Genomic DNA, 20,329 nt, shown 5'->3' with positions numbered 1-20,329 from the left:
TGCATTCACACATACATCGGTACACACATGTATAAGCATGTTATTTTTACATAATGTTGCATATGACTTGCAATAACAGTGCCTCTCTGATACTGTTAAATGCCTTGATTTCTTGAAGGACTGTAGAAAACAAAGAGAAAAGACCGAATAACTGTAGATATAAGAGGCAGTGTTACATTAAGTTACTATCCTAGAAAAAGAGAGTTGAGGGATAAGAGACCATTGTTTTGCTTAATGTCTTACTTATTGGTAATACTTGTGACCTTTATATGAAAGCCTCCACAAATATATTATGGTTAAAATCCAGGTATCATTTGAGACTTCTTGAGCTGGATATGGAATTGTTGAATTGTATTGTATGCCTGAAACTACTATAATACTGTATGTTAACTACACTAGAAATAAAATAAAATAAAATAATAAAGACTCTTGAGCTGGGAAAAAGTTTTAGTGATTTTCCAGTTCAACCATTACATGTTATCAATAGAGCTCAGAGAGGATAAAGGACTTGTCCAAGGTCATATAGTGAGTTAGTAATAAGATTGAACAAGGATTCTAATCTTGTGACTTCCAGCCTAGTGTTCTATCTGTTATCAGGGACTGAAACATTTTTGTTTAACAGAGATTTTCCCCTGTAACCTCAACAGCTAATACCAGGTCTGGCCCATAATAAATGCTCAATGAATGTTAAATGTACGGTGGCATTGGTTGTGCTGAGCTTTGCCCTTGTTCCTGAGTAAATTATAAAGGTTATCTGTGTTTTAGGTCACATTGATTTAGGCCAAAAGACACTCTGGGACTAAGTAAAAACTATAGCTAGTGCTTTCATACTTTTTTTTTCATACTTTTTCGACAGTAACTTTCCTCATTCAGAGGGTGATTTACTTTTAGCAGTGGAATCTAGAACTCCTCTGGAAGCCCTAATCCAGTGGCTCTGCAACAATTCCTTTGTGAACTAGGGTTCAGGAGCGAGTATTTTCTTGTGGAAGAAGAGATTCTTCAATGAAGTATTCGTAATGATCCTATATAACTAATTAATGTGAAAACAAGTTCGGAGGGTTGCAGAAGCACCAAAACTTTGGGGATGTGCCTGTTCTAGAGTACCCATGGCACTAGATGTGAACCCACTGAAATTAGATACAGAGCCTCCCTTCTGGGAGTTGATACTCCTAAACTGAATGACACTCATAAGCTCTCCTTTCTGTGTACATATAACAATCCTCAGTTTGCAGCAGGAAAAGGCAGTTCATGGGGCACTGGGTGGCTCATTTGGTTAACTGTCTAACTCTTGAACTCAGCTCAGGTCTTGATCTAAGGGTCATGAGTCTGAGCCCCAAACTGGGCTCCATGCTGAATGTGGAGCCTACTTTAAAAAAAAGACTGTTAGTAAATTATGTGTTCTGTTTATAAAAGTAAAATCCTGTGGTATTGGGGCACCTGGGTGGCTCAGTTGTTGAGTGTCTACCTTCGGCTCAAGTCTTGATCCCAAGGTCCTGGGATCGAGTCCTACATCAGACTCCCTGCAGGAAGCCTGCTTCTCCCTCTGCCTATGTCTCTGCCTCTCTGTGTCTCTCATAAATAAATAAATAAATAAATAAATAAATAAATAAATAAATAAAATCGTTAAAAAATCTTGTGGGATGGTAGAAGGAGTACTGGCTTAGAGGCCTTGGTTTTCTTGTCTGTTAAGTAAAAGTAATAGTAGTGTCTGCCTCAAAACACTGCTGAGATTATTAATTTAAATGACATGTGTAAACTTGCCAACAGAGGCTTAGTTCATACTAGGTACCTATTAAGTAGTAATATTCTTCCATCATGGGCTCCAATTGAGTGTTCTACAGGCAAGTCACTGTCCCAGAACTCATTCTTGGAATGAAAAGGTTATGTTGTATGGTTTTTAACAGTTCTTTAAGCCTAGCATTTTGGAATTCTTTGACAAAGAGAAGGGAACGAGAGGGGAAGGAGCAGGGTGAGGAAGGGAGAAAAGGAGGAAGGAAGAGAGGAAGGGAGAAAAACAAAGGTTTTGCTGACCTGGCTACTACTGAATCTCCTACATAAAATATCCGTGTGTTTTCCGTGCTTCATCTGTACATGTTAGGCTGAAAAGGGAGAGAAGAGACAAGCTATAGCTAAATGTATGTGTTTTTCTCCCTGTTTACCCAACAGCAATTGCTCTTCAATTTTTCTTCCTTTTCCCTACCACAGATATGCCTCCTCTGCCAAAAGAAGTCTCCCTATAATCCCACTGTCTCCCATAAACTAAAGTGCAGCAGTAAATAAGAGGGACTTGAATAGAAAAAGGGGTGGAGCAAGGGGATGCACAAGCTTAGTCTGTCACAGGGCCCAAGCATGAGAAGTTCTGCATGTTTCAGAGCAGCAGGGTGTGTGTGTCTGCTTACATCTGGTGCTGACTCTGTGTGCTTGTGGATATCCCTGTTCCACTAGTGTATTCATTTCATCAGTGTTTATTGAGGGCCTGCTGTATACCTGTATGCCAGGCCTGTGTTAGGAGCATGGAGGCAAAATATTGAGTAAAATCAGTGATTTGAGTGGACCTTCATGCCTTTCTTGAGCAGCTGTGATCCTGAGAATCTCTGGGTCTGAGCATGTGTGTACATGTGTGAGTATGTGTCTGTGTATCTGTAAAAACTCCACAGACATGCATGACAGCAATTGTTTTTCTTCTGCTGGCTGCAGAAGACTTCCTTTCACCTGGTGTGATTCACTTCAGAAAGAGTGAGCTTTATCTCCATTTGATTTTTATAACCTGTAGGATTGGGGATGTAACCAGTAACAATTTATTTTTTAATTTTTTAATTTTGTTACATTTGTTTTTATTTAAGTCCGATTTGCCAACATATAGTATAACACGCAATGCTCATCCCATCAAGTGCTCTCCTCAGTGCCTGTTACCCAGTTACCCCAACACCCTGTCCACCTCCCCTTCTGAAACCTTTTGTTTCCCAGAGTTAGGGGTCTCTCATGATTTGTCTCCCTCTCTAATTTTTCCCACTCAGTTCCCCTCCTTTCCCTTAAAACCCCTTTCACTATTTCTTATATTCCACATATGAGTGAAACCATATGATGATTTTCTTCCGATTGGTTTATTTCACTCAGCATTATACCCTCCAGTTCCATCCACGTCAGAGCAAATGGTGGGTCTTCATTCTTTCTGATGGCTGAGTAATATTCCATTGTGTGTGTGTGTGTGTGTGTGTGTATAAATATATATATATATACACCACATCTTCTTTATCATCAAGACAGTATGGTACTGGCACAAAAACAGGTAGATAGATCAATGGAACAGAATAGGGACCCAGAAATGAGCACTCAACTCTGTCTATAAAGTCTCTACAGTGCTTTATTCATTTTTTACAGAGCCACCAGTAGCTTTATAATTGTACTTCTGAATTGAATTTCTGACATTGTATTTAAATCCAAATTCTGTAACTCTGTGGCAGAGAGTATTGTTTCTGGTTCTTTCTTTTGTGGTCATTTTGTCCAGTGCAGAGTGGCTATATGAGTGAGCTGAGTCAAAAATATCCACGACCTAAGTAAGATACTCCCTAAATGATTCCGAAGAGGTCAGAGACCAGAAAATAAAAGAAAAAGAAGAACAGAACAAAATAAAACAAAAGGACCACTACAGTGAAAAACAAATTTTAAAACAAAGTAGTAAAAATAAAAAGCCAAAAACAAAGAAGAAGAAAAAAGAAAAAAAAGTAAAGAAAAAAGAAAAAATGGGGGGATGTGAAGTGGTAGAGAAGAAAGAATGTAATCTACCTGAGGGGTCCTAGAGGGTGATCCTCTTGGTTCTGAGTGTATTTTGTTCTGTATGTTAGAAGATGTTCAATCCCAAATTTATATAAACCAGCAGTACTTCTAGAAAGCCCCAACATAGACCACAGAAACATAAACAAGATAAAAGAGGGGGGAAAAATTGGAAGGAAGAGAGAATGAACCAACACTGTATTCTACTTGGTTCTGGGTGTATGTTGGTCGTGTTTTAGAAGGTACTAATTTCCACCGTTGTAAAACAAACTGAGGCAGAAAAAAATAAAAAGCAAATACACATGTCTCTTATATCTACCAAATTAAATTGAATACGTTGAAGGGAATCCAGAAGTGAAAAATATATCTAAGACATGTAATTGTAGAGATATGAAAGTCAAAAAGGAAAAAACATAAATGAAGAGTTGGTAAAATATTGTAGTTAAGGTGGGAAAAGAAAAAAATACTGGGAATTTTTAGTTTGATATAAAAATGAGTCATAATGGGAAAAAAAGGTGAAAAAAGGAACCTCTAGTTCTATATACTATTTTCCCTCGGTCCTGGAGCTTTCCAGCACTGCTTGTTCAGTAAACTTGCTTTTCCCTTGTTCTTCCAGCTGGTCTTCTGGGGGAGGGGTCTGCTGTGCTGATTCTCAGGTATCTGTGCCTGGCTTGAGATGCCCTGCCCCTTGCCAGGTGCCAGGCTCAGTGTGAGCGGTTTATCCTGTGAGGCCTTTGTTCCCTAGAGGCCTTGCCTCTCCCAGGCACGAGGAAAAACAAAAATGGCCAGTGGCCAGATTTTCAGCTCTGGAGTTGAGCTCCCGGCAAGTAACTAACCGCAGTCTCCCAGTCTGCACTGGCCTTAGATGCTCCTGGGGGCAGGCGCAGGTGCACTGATCTGCACAGCCTCCCCGGGTGCCCAGTGGCAGGAGAGTTCTCACTTTTCTGTGCCCTCCACACTTCTGCCTGTCCTAGGGGGAACAAAGGATCTCTGGCTTTGTCTGCTTGGGCGCCCTGGGATCCGGGGAGCTGTGCTGCTTGACCCACACTCCCGGGGACTGCCTCTCCCGAAGGAAATGGAGTACAGCCACCTCCGGTCCATTGCCTGGCTCTAGGGTAAAGGCAGCTCCAGAGCTGGCCCACTTAACTGGCTTCTCCCAGATGCCCCAAGGGCGGTGGTGCTCCAGCCCTTTACCATGATGGGACTGCGCTTTGCAGTGAGCTTACCCCCGGTGCCCCTCCAGGAATCTTGAGGCTTCACTGTCCCTCCTGCGATTCTGCCCAGGTTCCCTGCTAAGCACTTTTATGTCAGAGAAAACTCCGGCATGGATTTTTAAAGTTCCCGCTTCTCCAGGGCTGGGCTTTCCTGCCTTGGAGGCTTTTGCCGCTCTGCTTTAGCCCTGCTAGTTGCACTTCCCCTCCCCCACCTTATTCTTTTTAATTTTTTTTTTTTTGCCTTCTTACCTTGTTAGAATCTAAAACTTTTCTCTCTGTAGCATTCCAGCTGTTCTCTCTTTAAAGCTCAGGTCGAATTCGTAGGTGTTCAGATTGTTTTGAAAGTTATCTAGGTAAGTTTGTGGGACCAGATGAGTTGATGACCCCTACTCTTCTGCCATCTTGCCCTTCCCTCTAAATCACTAACAATTTAAAAACAATGAGAAATCTTGTGGAGTTCTCTTTCATAGAATTCTTACCCATAATTTTATTGTGAAAAACAGGCACCATCTTAGCTTGAGTATGATCCTTTGCATGATTACAGAGGTCAGGAGTTAGAAACATTGCCTAAGTCCAAGTCTCTGCTGTGTTATGCTAAGGGAGCAGTAATTTCTGTCATTGATCACTTTCCCATGGACATTCATGGCTTTTAGTACAGGTAGAATATCTTATTTTTAAAAACCAGTGAGTGGTCCTTATAAAGGAAGTATCAGCAGGACCTCAGTTGTGCATCTCTATAAAAACACCTATGAAAACCAAACAAAAAAGCATCGAATTAACCCAGGTTGTGTGATTCTGTGTGATCAAATTGTTAATGGCCATTCTCTGTTCACTTCTGTCATCTGGCAGGATATATCCTTATGCCCTTTCTGCCTAGAAGTACTAAAGGAGAGAGAGTCTGGAAGTGCATTAATGGGGCATCTCCTATTCTGTTTGTTCTTCCAGGGAAACAGAAGTACCTGTGTGCCAGCAGAAATGATTGTACCATCGATAAATTCCGAAGGAAAAATTGTCCATCTTGTCGCCTCCGGAAATGCTATGAAGCAGGGATGACTCTGGGAGGTATGATACTTTTCCTCCTTCTCCTCCCTCTCCCTCTTTCATTCTCTCATTCTCTCTTTAAACCAGATTTTCCTCTTTGGTACTTCTGAGGTGGCCAGCTCTGCTCTAGATACAGACTGACTCCTTCATATCCTATGTGGCCATCACCCAGCTAATGGCTTTCTTTATCCTTAAGCATGTCACACCCCACTCTGGGGCTCAGCATAGGAACAGAAGGTGTGAAGCAGGGATCAGGACCCATCAGGGGGTGGTGAGTGAGTGTGGAGTGGACTCTGGAGTCCCCAGAGGACACAGTGATACTGGCCTTATGTGTTGAATGATAGCTAGGATGAAAGAACTACAGAATCCAGAATAATCACAGGTGCAGGATGACCCAGGCACAGGCTGGCCCTGAACACCCAGGAATAATCTCAGTTAACTATTTCTATATTGTAGGGCAGGCCACCTGGAATGAGAAGCTGCTTCTCTTTGGAGGCTATGACTAGGCTGCCAAGCAGAACCAGTTTCCTATTGCATCTCTCCCCAGGGTTGAGCAGGCCTTTTAATCATTTTCTTTTCTTTGCAAATCCATTGATAACTTCCAAAAGCATTTTTTCAGGAGCACAATAGCTTGACAGAGGGAAGATACAGCTTTTTTGAGGGCAGCCATTCATCATAAGCTCTCTGTCCCCTACCCTGTGTCTACCGTGAGCACTGTCACCATTCCAGAAAGGCTTGGCTTACTTGTATATTTTCCCCTTCCAAATTCCTCACTTCTTCATGTTCACATCTGCTCAGTGGCAGGGTGTTTCTTGCAGCTTCCAAAAAGAGGCATCTTTCATGAGAAAAGCAGGCTCATCAGTCTACTTTGATTTGAAAATGGAACTTGAAAAAAGCCCTTTTCTGAATGTTTGAAACTATAGCCTCCTAACTGATTATTCATTATCAGCCTGGAAAACCTGAGTTCCTGGAATCCTGCCATTTCTCCTCCACATCTCAAGGCTTATTTATTTATTTATTTATTTATTTATTTATTTTTTATTTATTTTCTCAAGGCTAATTTAGAGCACTTGTGCATCTCTGGTTTTTTTAGGGTGCTCAGTACCTTGTCTGCCTGTGTACATGGTTACAGAAACAAACTTGTTTCCTAACTCTGTGTGGGTATTCATGCTGATAACTGTGTCTGCCCCTCCTTACAGGGCAATAATAGTCTTTAAACAGACCAAAGTACTACAGATGAATTGACTCAGGTTCAATTTGAGACAGTTGCAACAGAGCCATCTCAAGTAGTGTCTAGTACTCCCAGACCTTGCAGGCAGATGCTCTGTGAGTAGTTTCCCAGGCAGCCGCATTAAATGAGACTCAAATTTCTGACTCAAAGACCAACCATGCTCTTATTTGCTTGGTGTACTATGGAGAAATCCTACAATTATGGTCTACTGTTGGGAGGAAGGAGGAGGACTGGGGTGAAATGCAGAAGGGAAGCCAAGAAAGGTGACAAGGGACTGATAGGAGGGAGTTTTCTTCATATGAATATTACAACCCTATGGTGAGAGTTCTGATGCACTCAGGTCTCAATTATTTAGCCCTCAATTATTTAGTGATGGGGGCTCCCAGGTACAGAAGCCCCTCGGCTTTCCATCTGTTGATATGAATTATAAGCCTGCTTTAACATAGGTGAAGATTTATGGTAAAACAAAAAAGTCCTTATAAAGTTTGAGTTCAAATCTTAAAAATTAGTTTCACGTTTTAGCCAACATCTTTCTTTTTTAAAAAACAAGATTTTATTTATTCATGAGAGACACGCAGAGAGAGGCAGAGACATAGGCAGAGGGAGAAGCAGGCTCCTAGCAGGGAGCCTGATCCAGGACTGGATCCCAGGACCCCCAGATCATGACCTGTGCCAGAGGCAGATGCTCAACCACTGAGAAACCCAGGTGCCCCAATATCTTCCATTATAAAACACTCATGACATGGTTATAGTGAACCCCTTTTCAAAAGGAGTAATTTCACTACTTCATATATTAGTCCAGCATAAATCTGTCACTTAATTTCATGGAGAGAGTGGTACAGTAGGTTTTCAAATTGATTTATTGGATAGAATGCTCAAGTTTAAATGGGCTTAGTCAACACAATGAAAAGAAGGTGAGAAGCACTGTGAATGGCTTTTGTTTCAGTTTCACTTCTGTGATATTTATTGAATGTCAATTGTGTACAAAGGCACCATACTGGGCAATAGAGCTCAGGCTGGCAAACTTGAAGAAATGTCTACAAGATACAACGATTCTTGATACTGTGTATGTGGCCTTGCCTTTGGAGTCAGACAGATCTAAGTTAAAGGCCCAGATCCATTATTTACTGTGCCCCTTCTAAGCCTCAATTTCTTCATTTATAATTTAGTGATATCACTTTCACAGAGGCATGATGAACATGAACATCCTTAGTAAATGACAAAGTGCTAGACAAATGTGAGGGCTTACTATGACAGTGAAGTCACTAGTAATTTAAATGGTAAGCTGTTAAAGCACTTCCCAGTTGGCTTTTGCACTGAGTTACTTGCGTGCCCTATAATATTTAACTATTCTAACAGGCAGGGAGAACATCACCAGAAATCACTCTTGATCACCTCAAACTTAAAGAAGCTGATTCTAGTAGTTAAGGGAATCATATATTGTATTCAAGTACCATGTCAATAGCATCCCAAGTATATGCCCACTTAAAAACCATTGTTTGAAAAACAAACTTTTTCATTTTGCTAAACTTATCTCCACATTTCCCGATTCTCTGCTGCAAACCCTTCTCAAGTTTATGATTAACTTGCAAATTCAGTGTACATCACACCTTTACTCAAAACAATGGAAAGAAAACATAAATGTAGAGTGGCCCTTCTACATTAGAAGAATGTACTTCTTCTAGTAGTAGACTTCCCTTTTCATAAGATTTGGGTTTAACATAGACATTCTGATCATACCGAAGGAGAATTCTTATAATTTTGTTTTATTCTTTCTGTCACTCAAAACAGTATAATATATTCTAAAATGGCAATTTTCCATCATAAAATTGGGACAGTGAGATTTACCAAGGACCTTTCTGACACTCTCATTTTGTGATTCTGGGTCTAAAGTCACAGAAAAAGCTTACCAGCTTTCTTTTGATTATGTATCCACTGCCTTCAGAAGTTTAAACAGTCTAGAATTGAGTGTTTTGACTTGCATAATAATTTTAGCTATCTCAGTTACAATGAAGTAAGATATATTATGTGTCTAAAAGTAGACTGGATGCACAGATTATTGAGGGAGTAGAGGGCAGAAGGGTTATCCTTGTATCTTAGTTCTCTAAGAACTGGTACTCTACAGCTGATGCTTGCTTAGTGTTGAGGCCTCAAGATTTCTAACTGGCTTCGTCTGTAGTGTTCCGTCTACTGTTGGGTGATGGGATCACCTTAACTCAGAGATATTTAAAACACAGAACTTTTTACCTTTGTGCTTCTAGCCCTATCTACATGCTCACTGCTTGTTTTCTTAGCAGCTCTTGGTGTTTTTTGGTGTTTCTAAGGGTGGTTGGAGTCTCGGAGTGGATCACTTACAGACTACCTTCAGGCTATGAACTGCCCATTCACAACAGGGATAGGCCTTTCTTTATACACAGTTCATTTCTGGCTGCTTTTGAAAAACACATTGCTAATTGCTTCAGGAATCTGAACCTCTTGCCTAATTATTTCTTTCTTTCTTTCTTTCTTTCTTTCTTTCTTTCTTTCTTTCTTTCTTTCTTTCTTTCTTTCTTTCTTCTTTCTTTTTGTATGTTTTTTTATTGGAGTTCGATTTGCCAGCATATAGCATAACACCCAGTGCTCATCCCGTCAAGTGCCCCCCTCAGTGCCCGTCACCCAGTCACCCATCCCCCCGCCCTCCTCCTTTCCACTACCCCTTGTTCATTTCCCAGAGTTAGGAGTCTCTCATGTTCTGTCACCCTCACTAATATTTCCCACTCATTTTCTCTCCTTTCCCTTTTATTCCCTTTCACTATTTTTTATATTCCCCAGATGAAAGAGACCATATAATGGTTGCCCTTCTCCAATTGACTTACTTCACTTAGCATAATACCCTCCAGTTCCATCCACGTTGAAGCAAATGGTGGTATTTGTCGTTTCTAATGGCAGAATAATATTCCATTGTATATATATACCACCCCTTGCCTAATTTTAATGTAAAAACACACTTACAAATATATCCAAAAAAGGACCTTCCGTCTGGTGAATTAACTATGGCTTTTTCAACAGCCTATAATTTTAATATAAGTGCACAGCCATCTCTCACTTTTCTCTGTATTTCCCAAGGATATACTTCCAGTTTCCAAGATGTAATAAGAAAGAAAGAATTGCCCTGAGCTGTCATCTTCTCTTCTAACCTTTTCCTCCTTCTCACTTTCCCTCCTATTACTCCCCAAACATTTATTTATTTGTTTGTTTGTTTGTTTGTTTGTTTTATTTTTGCATTAAGCAACTCTTGAGTTCTTAGCTTTTAATAAATGACATTAGTCCCTGCTTTTACTCTTGCCTTTCCTGGACCATGGAAGATGGTAGGCCTTTCAGGAATTTCATGTAGCAGCCAAACCCCAGAAAAGGAAAAGAAACCTAGAACATGTGAGAGTTTAAAATGTTCAGCGTTTTCCTCAGTGGTTTACTTTAACATATTTGAGAAATCTCTGTCCTACTACGAGACTGAGCTTTACACCTGAGACTCAAAACTGTTAGCATATCTGCAGGGTTTTTTTTTTTAAAGATTTTATTTATTTATTAGAGACAGAGAAGCAGAGACACAGACAGAGGGAGAAGCGGGCTCCATGCAGGGAGCCCGACATGGGACCCAATCCCGGGTCTCCAGGATCAGGCCCTGGGCTGAAGGCCGCGCTAAACCGCTGAGCCACCGGGGCTGCCCCAGATCTGCAGGTTTTAACCTCCAGGATTCTTTAGTTGGGAGGATGGCTCAGAGAGCCCATGGCCACGATCTGATATCACCATGGATGCTATGAATATCCTTGTGGTTTCCAGTGTTGAAGACTGTCTTGATGCCAGCTCTTTTACCATTCTCCATGCTCAAGAGCAGCCCTGCATTGGTACTTTTGGATCACATGTCCACACATGTCCAGATGCAAGAGGGTGATTCCAATGCTGAAACACTATTCACAGCATGATTCTTCAGGAGACGAGTTTCATAGCATTTATCCATCCATGTATTTATCTGTTCATCCTTCCAACCAGTCAACTAGCTAGTCCTTTTATCTTTCCATCCATTCACTCATCTATTTATTCATTTGGCAAATATCTATTGAGTACCAGCTATGCACCAGACACTCTGGTAGGCATTGTGGGGGAGCAGTGATGAATAAAATGAAATCCTTGACCTCAAAAGGTTAAACATTAGGAGACAGACAGTGATAATGAATACATCTTAATCTTAAAGGATAAAGAGGAAATGACTGGGAAGAAGTTGAGTGAGACAGAAGGGAAGGGGGCATTCAACGCACAGGGCACAGTTAGAATAAAGGCACAGAGACATAAGTAAACATGTATGGAGGGTTTGAGGAATGGCAAGTCATTAAAATGACCAGATTTGGGGAAATGGGAAAGGTAAGTTAAAACTGCATGGAAAACAGACTTAGTTATTATGGCTAAAATGTTTGGATTTCAGGCAGTGAAGGATCTATGACATGGGCTAGACATATTCATATATCATTTTTTGCATTTTTACATTTGGTCTTTTTAAGACAATTACTGGCAGCATGAGTGTGGTAGAGGGGAAGACCTAAACTTTAGAAAAATACATAGTAGGCCAGGGAGAGAGGGAGGGGGAAAAAAGTCTAGCACCAAATTTTGCTTAACACCTAAGATTACAGCCTTGATTCCTGGGGTTAGTTGCCTCCATTAAGATTGATACCTGCAGGGGATCCCTGGGTGGCGCAGCGGTTTGGCGCCTGCCTTTGGCCCAGGGCGCGATCCTGGAGACCCGGGATCGAATCCCACATCGGGCTCCCGATGCATGGAGCCTGCTTCTCCCTCTGCCTGTGTCTCTGCGCCCCTCTCTCTCTCTGTGACTATCATAAATAAATAAAAATTAAAAAAAAAAAAAAAAAAAAAAGATTGATACCTGCAAGTACTAGCCATGTATGTACATAAGTCTGTCCCCTAAACAAACTTCTTGCCTTTGTCTAGCCTAGTGTTTCCTGGCATGGGTTCTGAGAAAATTAGTTCCATGACATGGTCCATGAAAAATGATTTTTATGGTCAAATAATTTATGTAAACCTACATATTATGGTTCTGTTCAGGAAGATTTATTGTATGTTAGCATAACACAGACTTTGGCAAGTACTGCAATAAAGTAACATGAGGAGCTTGGTAACTCAGGATTCCTAGATTTAATTCAACCACAGAAGCACTTTTTTTCATTTAATACCTGTTAAGCACTGTTTTGTGGAATAAACTTTGGAAAACTTGGGTACAGATAGGCAGACAATACCTCTAGCCCAGTTCTTCCATTTTGTAGATATGTATGCCATTGCTCACCAGGATAATCAATCATAAATGGCTTCATGACCAAAGGTAGACCATCCTCACCACGTCTCAAGAGGACACACCAGAGGCCTTTAAAATCACTGAAGTAAACCATGTGGGGTCTGTAACATTATTGTCATACATAAAGGTCAGGATGTAATCCAGGCCAAAGTAGCATTATTGTCAAAGTCATCTAATGGCCACAGGTAGAAATTCCTGACTCAAGAAAGATAGATGCTAGACCAGTTATTTCTGACAAATATAAGGATTTCCAGCATTGTACAGAATTATCACTAAATATTTTGGTGAAGAATATCCAGATATTATTTCCTAAAAATTTTAATAATCCTTTTGTGCACTCTCTAACCAGCATTTCAACATCTACCCAGACCTTCATTATGGTGCTACCACATAACCTCTTTGATAAAGTAAGAGGCCTAGAAATCACAGAGTTGTAGAATTTGAGTCCCACTTTGCACCCAGTGATTCATTCCCCTCTACCCCCTGTTCAGCAGCTACAGAGTATCATAAAGAATCAATAATGTGGAACTCAGTCACTGGGAACTTCTCCCTTCTCCTTTGACTCTAATTAGAGCCCTAAAAGTCTCCAGGTTGGAGATACAAATTGTAGGTCTCAATTCTAAGAAGGATGCTGCTCCCACACACAATTCTCAGAGACCGGAGTGCTCCTACACGTCTGCATAACTAAGAAGCAGAATTGCCCTACAGACTTTGATATCAATATGCACAACGTGTGACTCAGTACTTACAACCTCTGTTTTTCTTTCTTTTGCATGGTTTTGTTTTGAGAGATCCTGTAATATAGTGGAAATAGTGTAAGGCACTCAGATATAGACAGGACTCATTTCTAGTCCTGGCTCTGCCACTTACTATCTTAATGGCCTTGGACAAATCAGTAGATATTTTCGAACCTAACTTTCTCCCAACTGTACCATGGGAATAATAAAACTGTCCTTACAGAAATGTTGTAAGTTTGTTTAAAAAAAAACTGGTACATAGTAGGCACAGAACGTTTATCACTGTACCCTCCACTCCTTTTATCAATGAGAATTAGCCTATGTGCTCCCAGTCACCACTGTTATTACAGTGTAGCTTTTGGTACTAGTTCCCTGGTTCTTTGTTCTCAGTATCACCTTCGAATCAACTCTGAAATCTGTTCTCTGTAGTCTAGATCACCGTGCTCCTGTTGATTACATACATATTTGGTGACACATTGTAGGGAAGAGGGTATATACTTCTCTCTAATTATAGTTCCCAAGAGAACTTGTGTGTAGAGAAACCAGAGTCTGTGTCTCATAATTCCTTCAAACCAAATTATCTGGGACAGCACATATATGTTGTAGTCTATCTTTGAGTCTTTGCTTTTAGAGAACTATGGTTAGAAGTAAATAATTTTTTCAAGTCATGAAAATTGATGATACCCGTGTCTGGTACTTGAATGAGTATCTTACTTGTAAAATTTCCACTTAAAATGCTTGAGTTTTTAAAGTGTAATAGGAGCAGAAAGATTTTATTGTTGTTTACTTTTGCTGTAAGTGCTCTAAAATCCCTCAGTTGCTCTTGAGAGAGTAAAATGATGTCATAGGCAATATTTTTCAAAGGCAGTAGGCAGAAAGCTAAGAGTACACAGAACACAATAGGTCATATATACAAAGGCAAGTATTTTCTAAATATAACAATTCAGAAACAAATTATTTGAAATAACTGCTTGTTTGAAAACTTTTGATTTAAAAAGATAGCCACCTGTTTTTACAAATTATAGGATGTAGCCTTAAGATAAAAAAGTGTTTAAAATAGTTTCTTATTGAACTCAACCTATACATACAATTTACTTGAGCAAGATGCTTTTTTAGAGCATTTTGCACATCCTTTGAGATCATATGTATATGGAATAGAACTAAGGGGAAAAGTACATGGCCACCCAGAAATCAGTAGAGCCTTCAGATTGTCTTTTATTGAAAAGGTTTCCATGACAACAAGTATTTAGAAGTAAACAAAATGGCATCACTACTCTAGATCACCTTTTCTAAAATCAGGTTCCACTTTCCTCAGTCTACTCAATCTTAGCTGTACTTTTTAGATCTCTTAAGCCAGGCATAGAAATGGGTTTCTTTCCCCTGCTGAGTACACCATTGGACCAATGGTTCTGTGGTTGAAGTGAAAATTGATTGTTGAGGGATATTTCAGCCTTCTAGCAGCCAGCAGTTTTAAAAATGTAAGCACAAATCCTGAAGAAATCACCTGCACAAAACTTGGACTGGCATTTAGAACTAAGAAGAAAATCTGGATCTTGACCAAGATAAAAAGGTCACCAGCCCAGGCCTGCACAGGGTGGTGTGTCATGCTGGCCACAGTGAGACTGAGGACTCTTCCCAGGGTGGAAAATGAGGCATAGACACTTTGATTAGTGAGCTGTTAGGCACAGAGACATTAGTTTCGAAGCATTCCCATCTCCAGGCTGAGTAATAATGCTCTTAATATCATGGGATTTTTTCGCTGCTGCAAGAAATTCAGAAGACCAAATAGGGAGGCTCTGCTGGGCTCTGAGTAGCTGTAATGAGACTGTTAAATTCTACCTTCTTCTTTTCCTCCACATCCCCCACCCCCACAAACTAATTATTGCCCGCTGTGTACAAGGAGGCACACACAAGCATATACATAAGCTCCTTAGTATATTTGTCAATAAGGCAGAAAAGAAAGGAGGAAGAAAACAAATCTAAGGAAAGAATTTTCCATTTTCTCCCCCTTGCCTGTCTTACAGGGAGGTAGGAAAAGAGAAAAGAAGCCCCAGTCTAAAATGGCAGCCACTCCCTTTGCCCAGTTTTGCATGCTGCCTCTTAAATCAGAGGACCTCACTCAGGCATCTGATTATGGAGACTGCTGGGTACAAGCCATCTTTAAGTTGCCACATTTCACCCTGTCTCTTTATTTTCATATTAGAAAAATTCCGGGTTGGCAAATGCAAACATCTCAAAACAACCAGACACTGAAGGAAGGCTGACCAGCTTCATTCAGAAAAAGGATTCTAGTGGGTTCCAATGGATAACTTGAAAACACCTTGGAACATGAGACTTAGGGTGTCAAGTGTTTGCTCCTCAATTGCAGATGTCAACATTGGAGCTGGGGGCCGCCCTCTTGGTTAACGACTCCCCACAGTGGGACCAATCATTTCCCTACCTCACAGGGATGTTGTGAGGACTAGCTCTAGAATAATCAATTATCATTCATGCAGTACTATCACAGTTGTCAGTTTCTGTAATACGACTTGGCATTAGCACTGTGCCCTTTGATTATTCTTGATCATATGTGATGGCACTCAGGTGGTTGGATGAAGTGAAGCTCTGGCTTGATTGCTGGCTTTCTACAGTGTGCTGCCAGGAAGAAGCTTTGCTGATGGGACTCCAAGTGCTACCTGGAACAGGAAGCCACTATGCCTATCTGCAGCTTCTGTGGCCATTTTTACTTGCTTTTCAACTTGTGAGTTTTCCCTTACCTCCATTTTGCTGGACCATTGCCAAGGACCTAGATTTTAACCTCAGGCCCCATCACCTAGATGAAGGCAGTAGTTGATCCACATAAGTGCAGTGAACAAGGACCAGATTTCTGCTTCTCCTGGAGGAGCAGCCCTAAGAAGCCAGCTGGCCCCTCTCTCCAAACAGAACAAGAGACCAGAGTAAGTTATTTTTGCCTTATTCCCAAAGTCAAGGCGATTCTGTTTGTAGAAACACATACTCTTAGCCCTTTCATAAAGAGGGAGGAACTCAAAATTGAAAAAAAAAAAACAGCGCCAACTTCTCTTATTTCCTGTTTTTTTTATAAATTTATTTTTTTATTGGTGTTCAATTTACCAACAAATAGAATAACACCCAGTGCTCATCCCATCAAGTGCCCCCCTCAGTGCCCGTCACCCAGTCACCCCTACCCCCCACCCACCTCCCTTTCTACCACCCCTAGTTTCCCAGAGTTAGGTTAGAATGAAGGGGGAAAGTAGATCAGACTCCACCCCTTACTTCTAGCCTTAGTTCCCCCACAGTACCCCAGTACTCCTCATCCACTTGCCTCTCCATCAGGTATGAGGTCTTGTTCTTCTCTCAAGCCAGCCTCAAACTTTGCATTATTCTAAGAGGAGAAGTGCTTGGAGTTGGTAATATCTTACTGTTCTTGGTCTCTGCCCCAAAGGCTCCATGTTGAATCCAGTTTCCTTCTGGTGGATGTGGAGTCCTGAGACTAGAGGCAGACAAATATGAGAGTCAGAGCACTGTCTGTGGCTTGCCTGGAGCCTGCATTTCCACCCTCTTCTTTCTCCTGTCTCCACCTACTCTCACTCTCTCTCTCTCTCTCTCTCTCTCTCTCTTTCTTTCTCCTGACTCAGCAACATTCTGGAGAAAAGCCAAAGAAGGACTTCAGGAGGGAGGGGAGTTTCCCACTCCTTGGGACAGAATTTTAATCTCCAGGCCAACAAGAGGTTCCCTAATGTGGATTGAAAGGCTAATGTAGTTTATTTTTTAACTGCTTTCTATTTGTTTGAAAGTTGCATATTTCTGCTAGTGAATTTTCCTTAATAAAGCCACTAATAATATATCAGTGGTATTTTCTTATTTACAACAGACTGACAGAATTAATGCTGTTAACTTTGAGCCTTTTTTACTTTTTCTTTTTTTTTTTTTTCTCGTTTGCTTTCCAGGTCATGCTGACCTGTTCAGCTTGGGCTGTTTCACATTTGTTTTTAATGTCAGTTTAAATGTAATTGTAAAAGCATGTATGCTCTAAATTCATGTAGTTACTTTTTCCAGTGGAAAAGCCTGGTATGTGAAAGCGTTTCCAGGCTCTACAATTTCACATGAGCAGATTTTTGGTAATGACTCTGTGCCCCTCACCCAGGATGGCATCTGGACAGTGACCCCCTTTCTTTTGGCTCACTAGTCATAAAGAGACTTGGAAATAGTTTCTGCCAGATCCTTTGCTTTGGCAAGGCTATGCAGCATTGCATATCATTTTATTATTAATTACGTTTACCCCTCCATGAACTAAAAACCATTAGACTAAATAGTCCAACAATAAACCTTGAAAGATAAAATTTGATATTCCTTTTGCAGGCTATTTCTCTGACTCAGAAATGGGACCGGGAGGAGAATGGAGGCATGGGGGAGAGGACCAAGAGGGCGTCTTGCCTGAGAAAGTTTGGCCTATACTTATTAGTGTACACTTATATTTGTATGCACCCCTTACTCATCTTTCATTCCATGCTTGCCAGAGACTGGCTCTGTTCCCTGTCTTTTGTCCCTGTCCTACTTCTTCCCCACTCATCTCCAACTGGAAGTCAGGATACTTGTGTCTGTTTTGTGATCTGCTACTATCTAGCTGTGTGACCTGGGGCAAAACGGCTTTGGCCTTCAGTCTACTCCTCTTTAAAACAGGGATTGGTTTGAATGGGAGAGGAAGGGATAGATAAGAGCTGGGGCCCTCAAGCATTTTCTTGGCAATGTAACCTTTTCTTCAAAATCTGATGAAGAGGCCCAAATGTAGATACGGAATAAAGCACTGGCATTCTGATTTGAAAGAAGAAGCCAGATGCTTACACTCACTTTGCATCCTCTTGGGGGCCCTAGTGGAATTTGTAGACCTCTTGAGGCTCCACTTTCATAGTAGAGTTGATGTCTGGGGGTCTTATAATTCTGATTCTCACTCCTAATTGATTTCAATCCCTGTGGAAACTCTGTATGTTTCATCAGTTATCTTATTCAGAAAGAAGTTTACCTGATTCCAATAAAGGGGATGAAACAGAGCAGTGTGGGGCCTAGGAGCTAGCAAAAGGCATAATCTATTGACTTACAGAATTTACTCAGTTCTAAGCACCTTTGTCTTAGCATGCTTTCTCTTGGGGCAAATTACAACAACCCTGTGAGATGATCCTATTATTCTTTTAGGATTCCAAAACCTGTCAGGTTGGCCCTCAACCTCTGGCCTGAGACCAGATGCCCAAGGTGGGAGGCAATGCTTCTTATACGTTGCCACCCTAAGTAGTTTTTCAGAACTATTGATCCACTATTGGAAGATCCACTATTGGAAAACAAAGATCCACTCTTGGAAAGCATCATAGCCTGCCCATTGGCATATACTTTTACCAGTATAACACTTTCACTGAGATCATTTTATTTCTTCCTAATAATTGTCCTACGCTGTAGTCAGGTGAGATTGGAGCCAATATACAGATGAGAAAACTGAAGTACAAGAGAAGTCAAAAGATATGTTAGAGGTCATGTATCCCATAAGACTCTGAATTAACCACCACAATAATAAAAAGCCCTTAATTGTAAATAATGTTTTAGAACTTTGATGTCCTCATTCCATTGTGTCTCCTTAAGTTCAGTGCATTTTTTCATCATGCTTCAGTCTTGGAGGGTCCTTCTAGTGGTGTAGAATCATCTCTTTACTCACAGGTGCCGCCACAGTATCTATATATTCCTCATTAAAAACTTCATTATTTAGGTATTAATGATATCCCCATTTTACAGATGAGTAAATTGAGGCACAGAGAGGCTAGGTCTTATCCAAAGTCACACAGCCAGTAAGTATAGAGCCAGGCTTTCTACATCAGATGGTCTGGCTCCACGTTCTTTGCTCTTCACTACTGCCTTTTATGCACATATGAGAAAACCAAGTGCAAAAGAAGGAAAAAGATGTTCCCAAGGTCATACACTGAGCTCCCCTGGATCCCAATGCAATGTCCATCTGATCTTCTAAGCCTGAAGTTGCACAATTAGATCCCCTGACTACAGTCTCAGTGGGTGAAAAGATGGTCTGCCAGGGTGATGTAAGCGAGAGGCCACAAACTAGCTTTCCCCAGGCCAGTATTCACTGACAACATTCTGTTTGCCCAGCACAGCCTTTGTTTAGAAAATTGTCGTAGACTGCCCCCAGCCAGGGTATCAATCACTTTCACTGTCCCCAGCCTACCTTATTTTTGTGTGCTAGGCAGTTTTACTTATTTACATATGTGCCTGACTAGTGAAGATATTTGAGTTCATGATCCCTTTATTTAAGCACTGGAATACCCAGGCACCTGTGCAGACACACTTACTCCTATACGTGCATAGAAGTATGGCCTAGGCTGGTTTCACAAAGAATTTGCAGCCCTGCAGCAAACATGTCTTTATGTTTACTTAGCATTTAGAATTACACTTAAGAACTGAATTCAGTTTTACAGGCAGTTATGTGCAGAAGAAACTCAGTCATTGTTTTTCATTTTATAATGTGTTACTCTTCTCTTCTCTGCTGTATCTGGCTTTCTTAATCCTGCTGTTCCTTCTTCCCTGTGCCTGAATTTGGTCACCTGCAAACCATTCACTCTCTACTCATTAGAAATGGATGGAGAGGGAAGGAATCATTTTGGGAGGCTCATTATGTGCCAGGCATTCTCTCTCATTTAGTTTTCATGAGTGTCCCAAGAACTAGGTGATGGAACCCCCATTTTACAAATGAGGAAACGGAATCTCAGAAAAGCTGTGAGAGCAAAGAGTTCAAAGATATTAAGCAAGTAATTGACATAGCTGTATTTGACCTTAAGATCATCTGACTCTGAAGCCTGTTATCTTGCCCAATGCCACACTTCTGTAAGAGGACTGTATTTATTTTTTATTGCTGCATGACAAATGACCACGAATTTGGCAACTCCAAACAGTACCTATTTATCAGTTCACAGTTCTATAAGTCAAAAGTCTGACAAAG

General features: G+C 40.8%; 1 protein-coding gene across 1 annotated transcript in view; it reads left to right on the top strand.

Moving 5' to 3' along the window:
* AR (androgen receptor) overlaps positions 1 to 20,329 on the top strand; it is a 189,748-nt gene that overhangs the window by 144,557 nt on the left and 24,862 nt on the right. Inside the window, exon 3 of the mRNA XM_072817957.1 lies at positions 5,934 to 6,050. Within this exon, the coding sequence (XP_072674058.1) occupies positions 5,934 to 6,050 (117 nt within the window). The remainder of the gene's footprint in view (positions 1 to 5,933; positions 6,051 to 20,329) is intronic.

Source organism: Canis lupus, chromosome X (genome assembly GCF_048164855.1).
Source record: "Canis lupus baileyi chromosome X, mCanLup2.hap1, whole genome shotgun sequence".
Taxonomy (NCBI): domain Eukaryota; kingdom Metazoa; phylum Chordata; class Mammalia; order Carnivora; family Canidae; genus Canis; species Canis lupus.
This window is presented reverse-complemented; position numbering and strand designations above follow the sequence as displayed.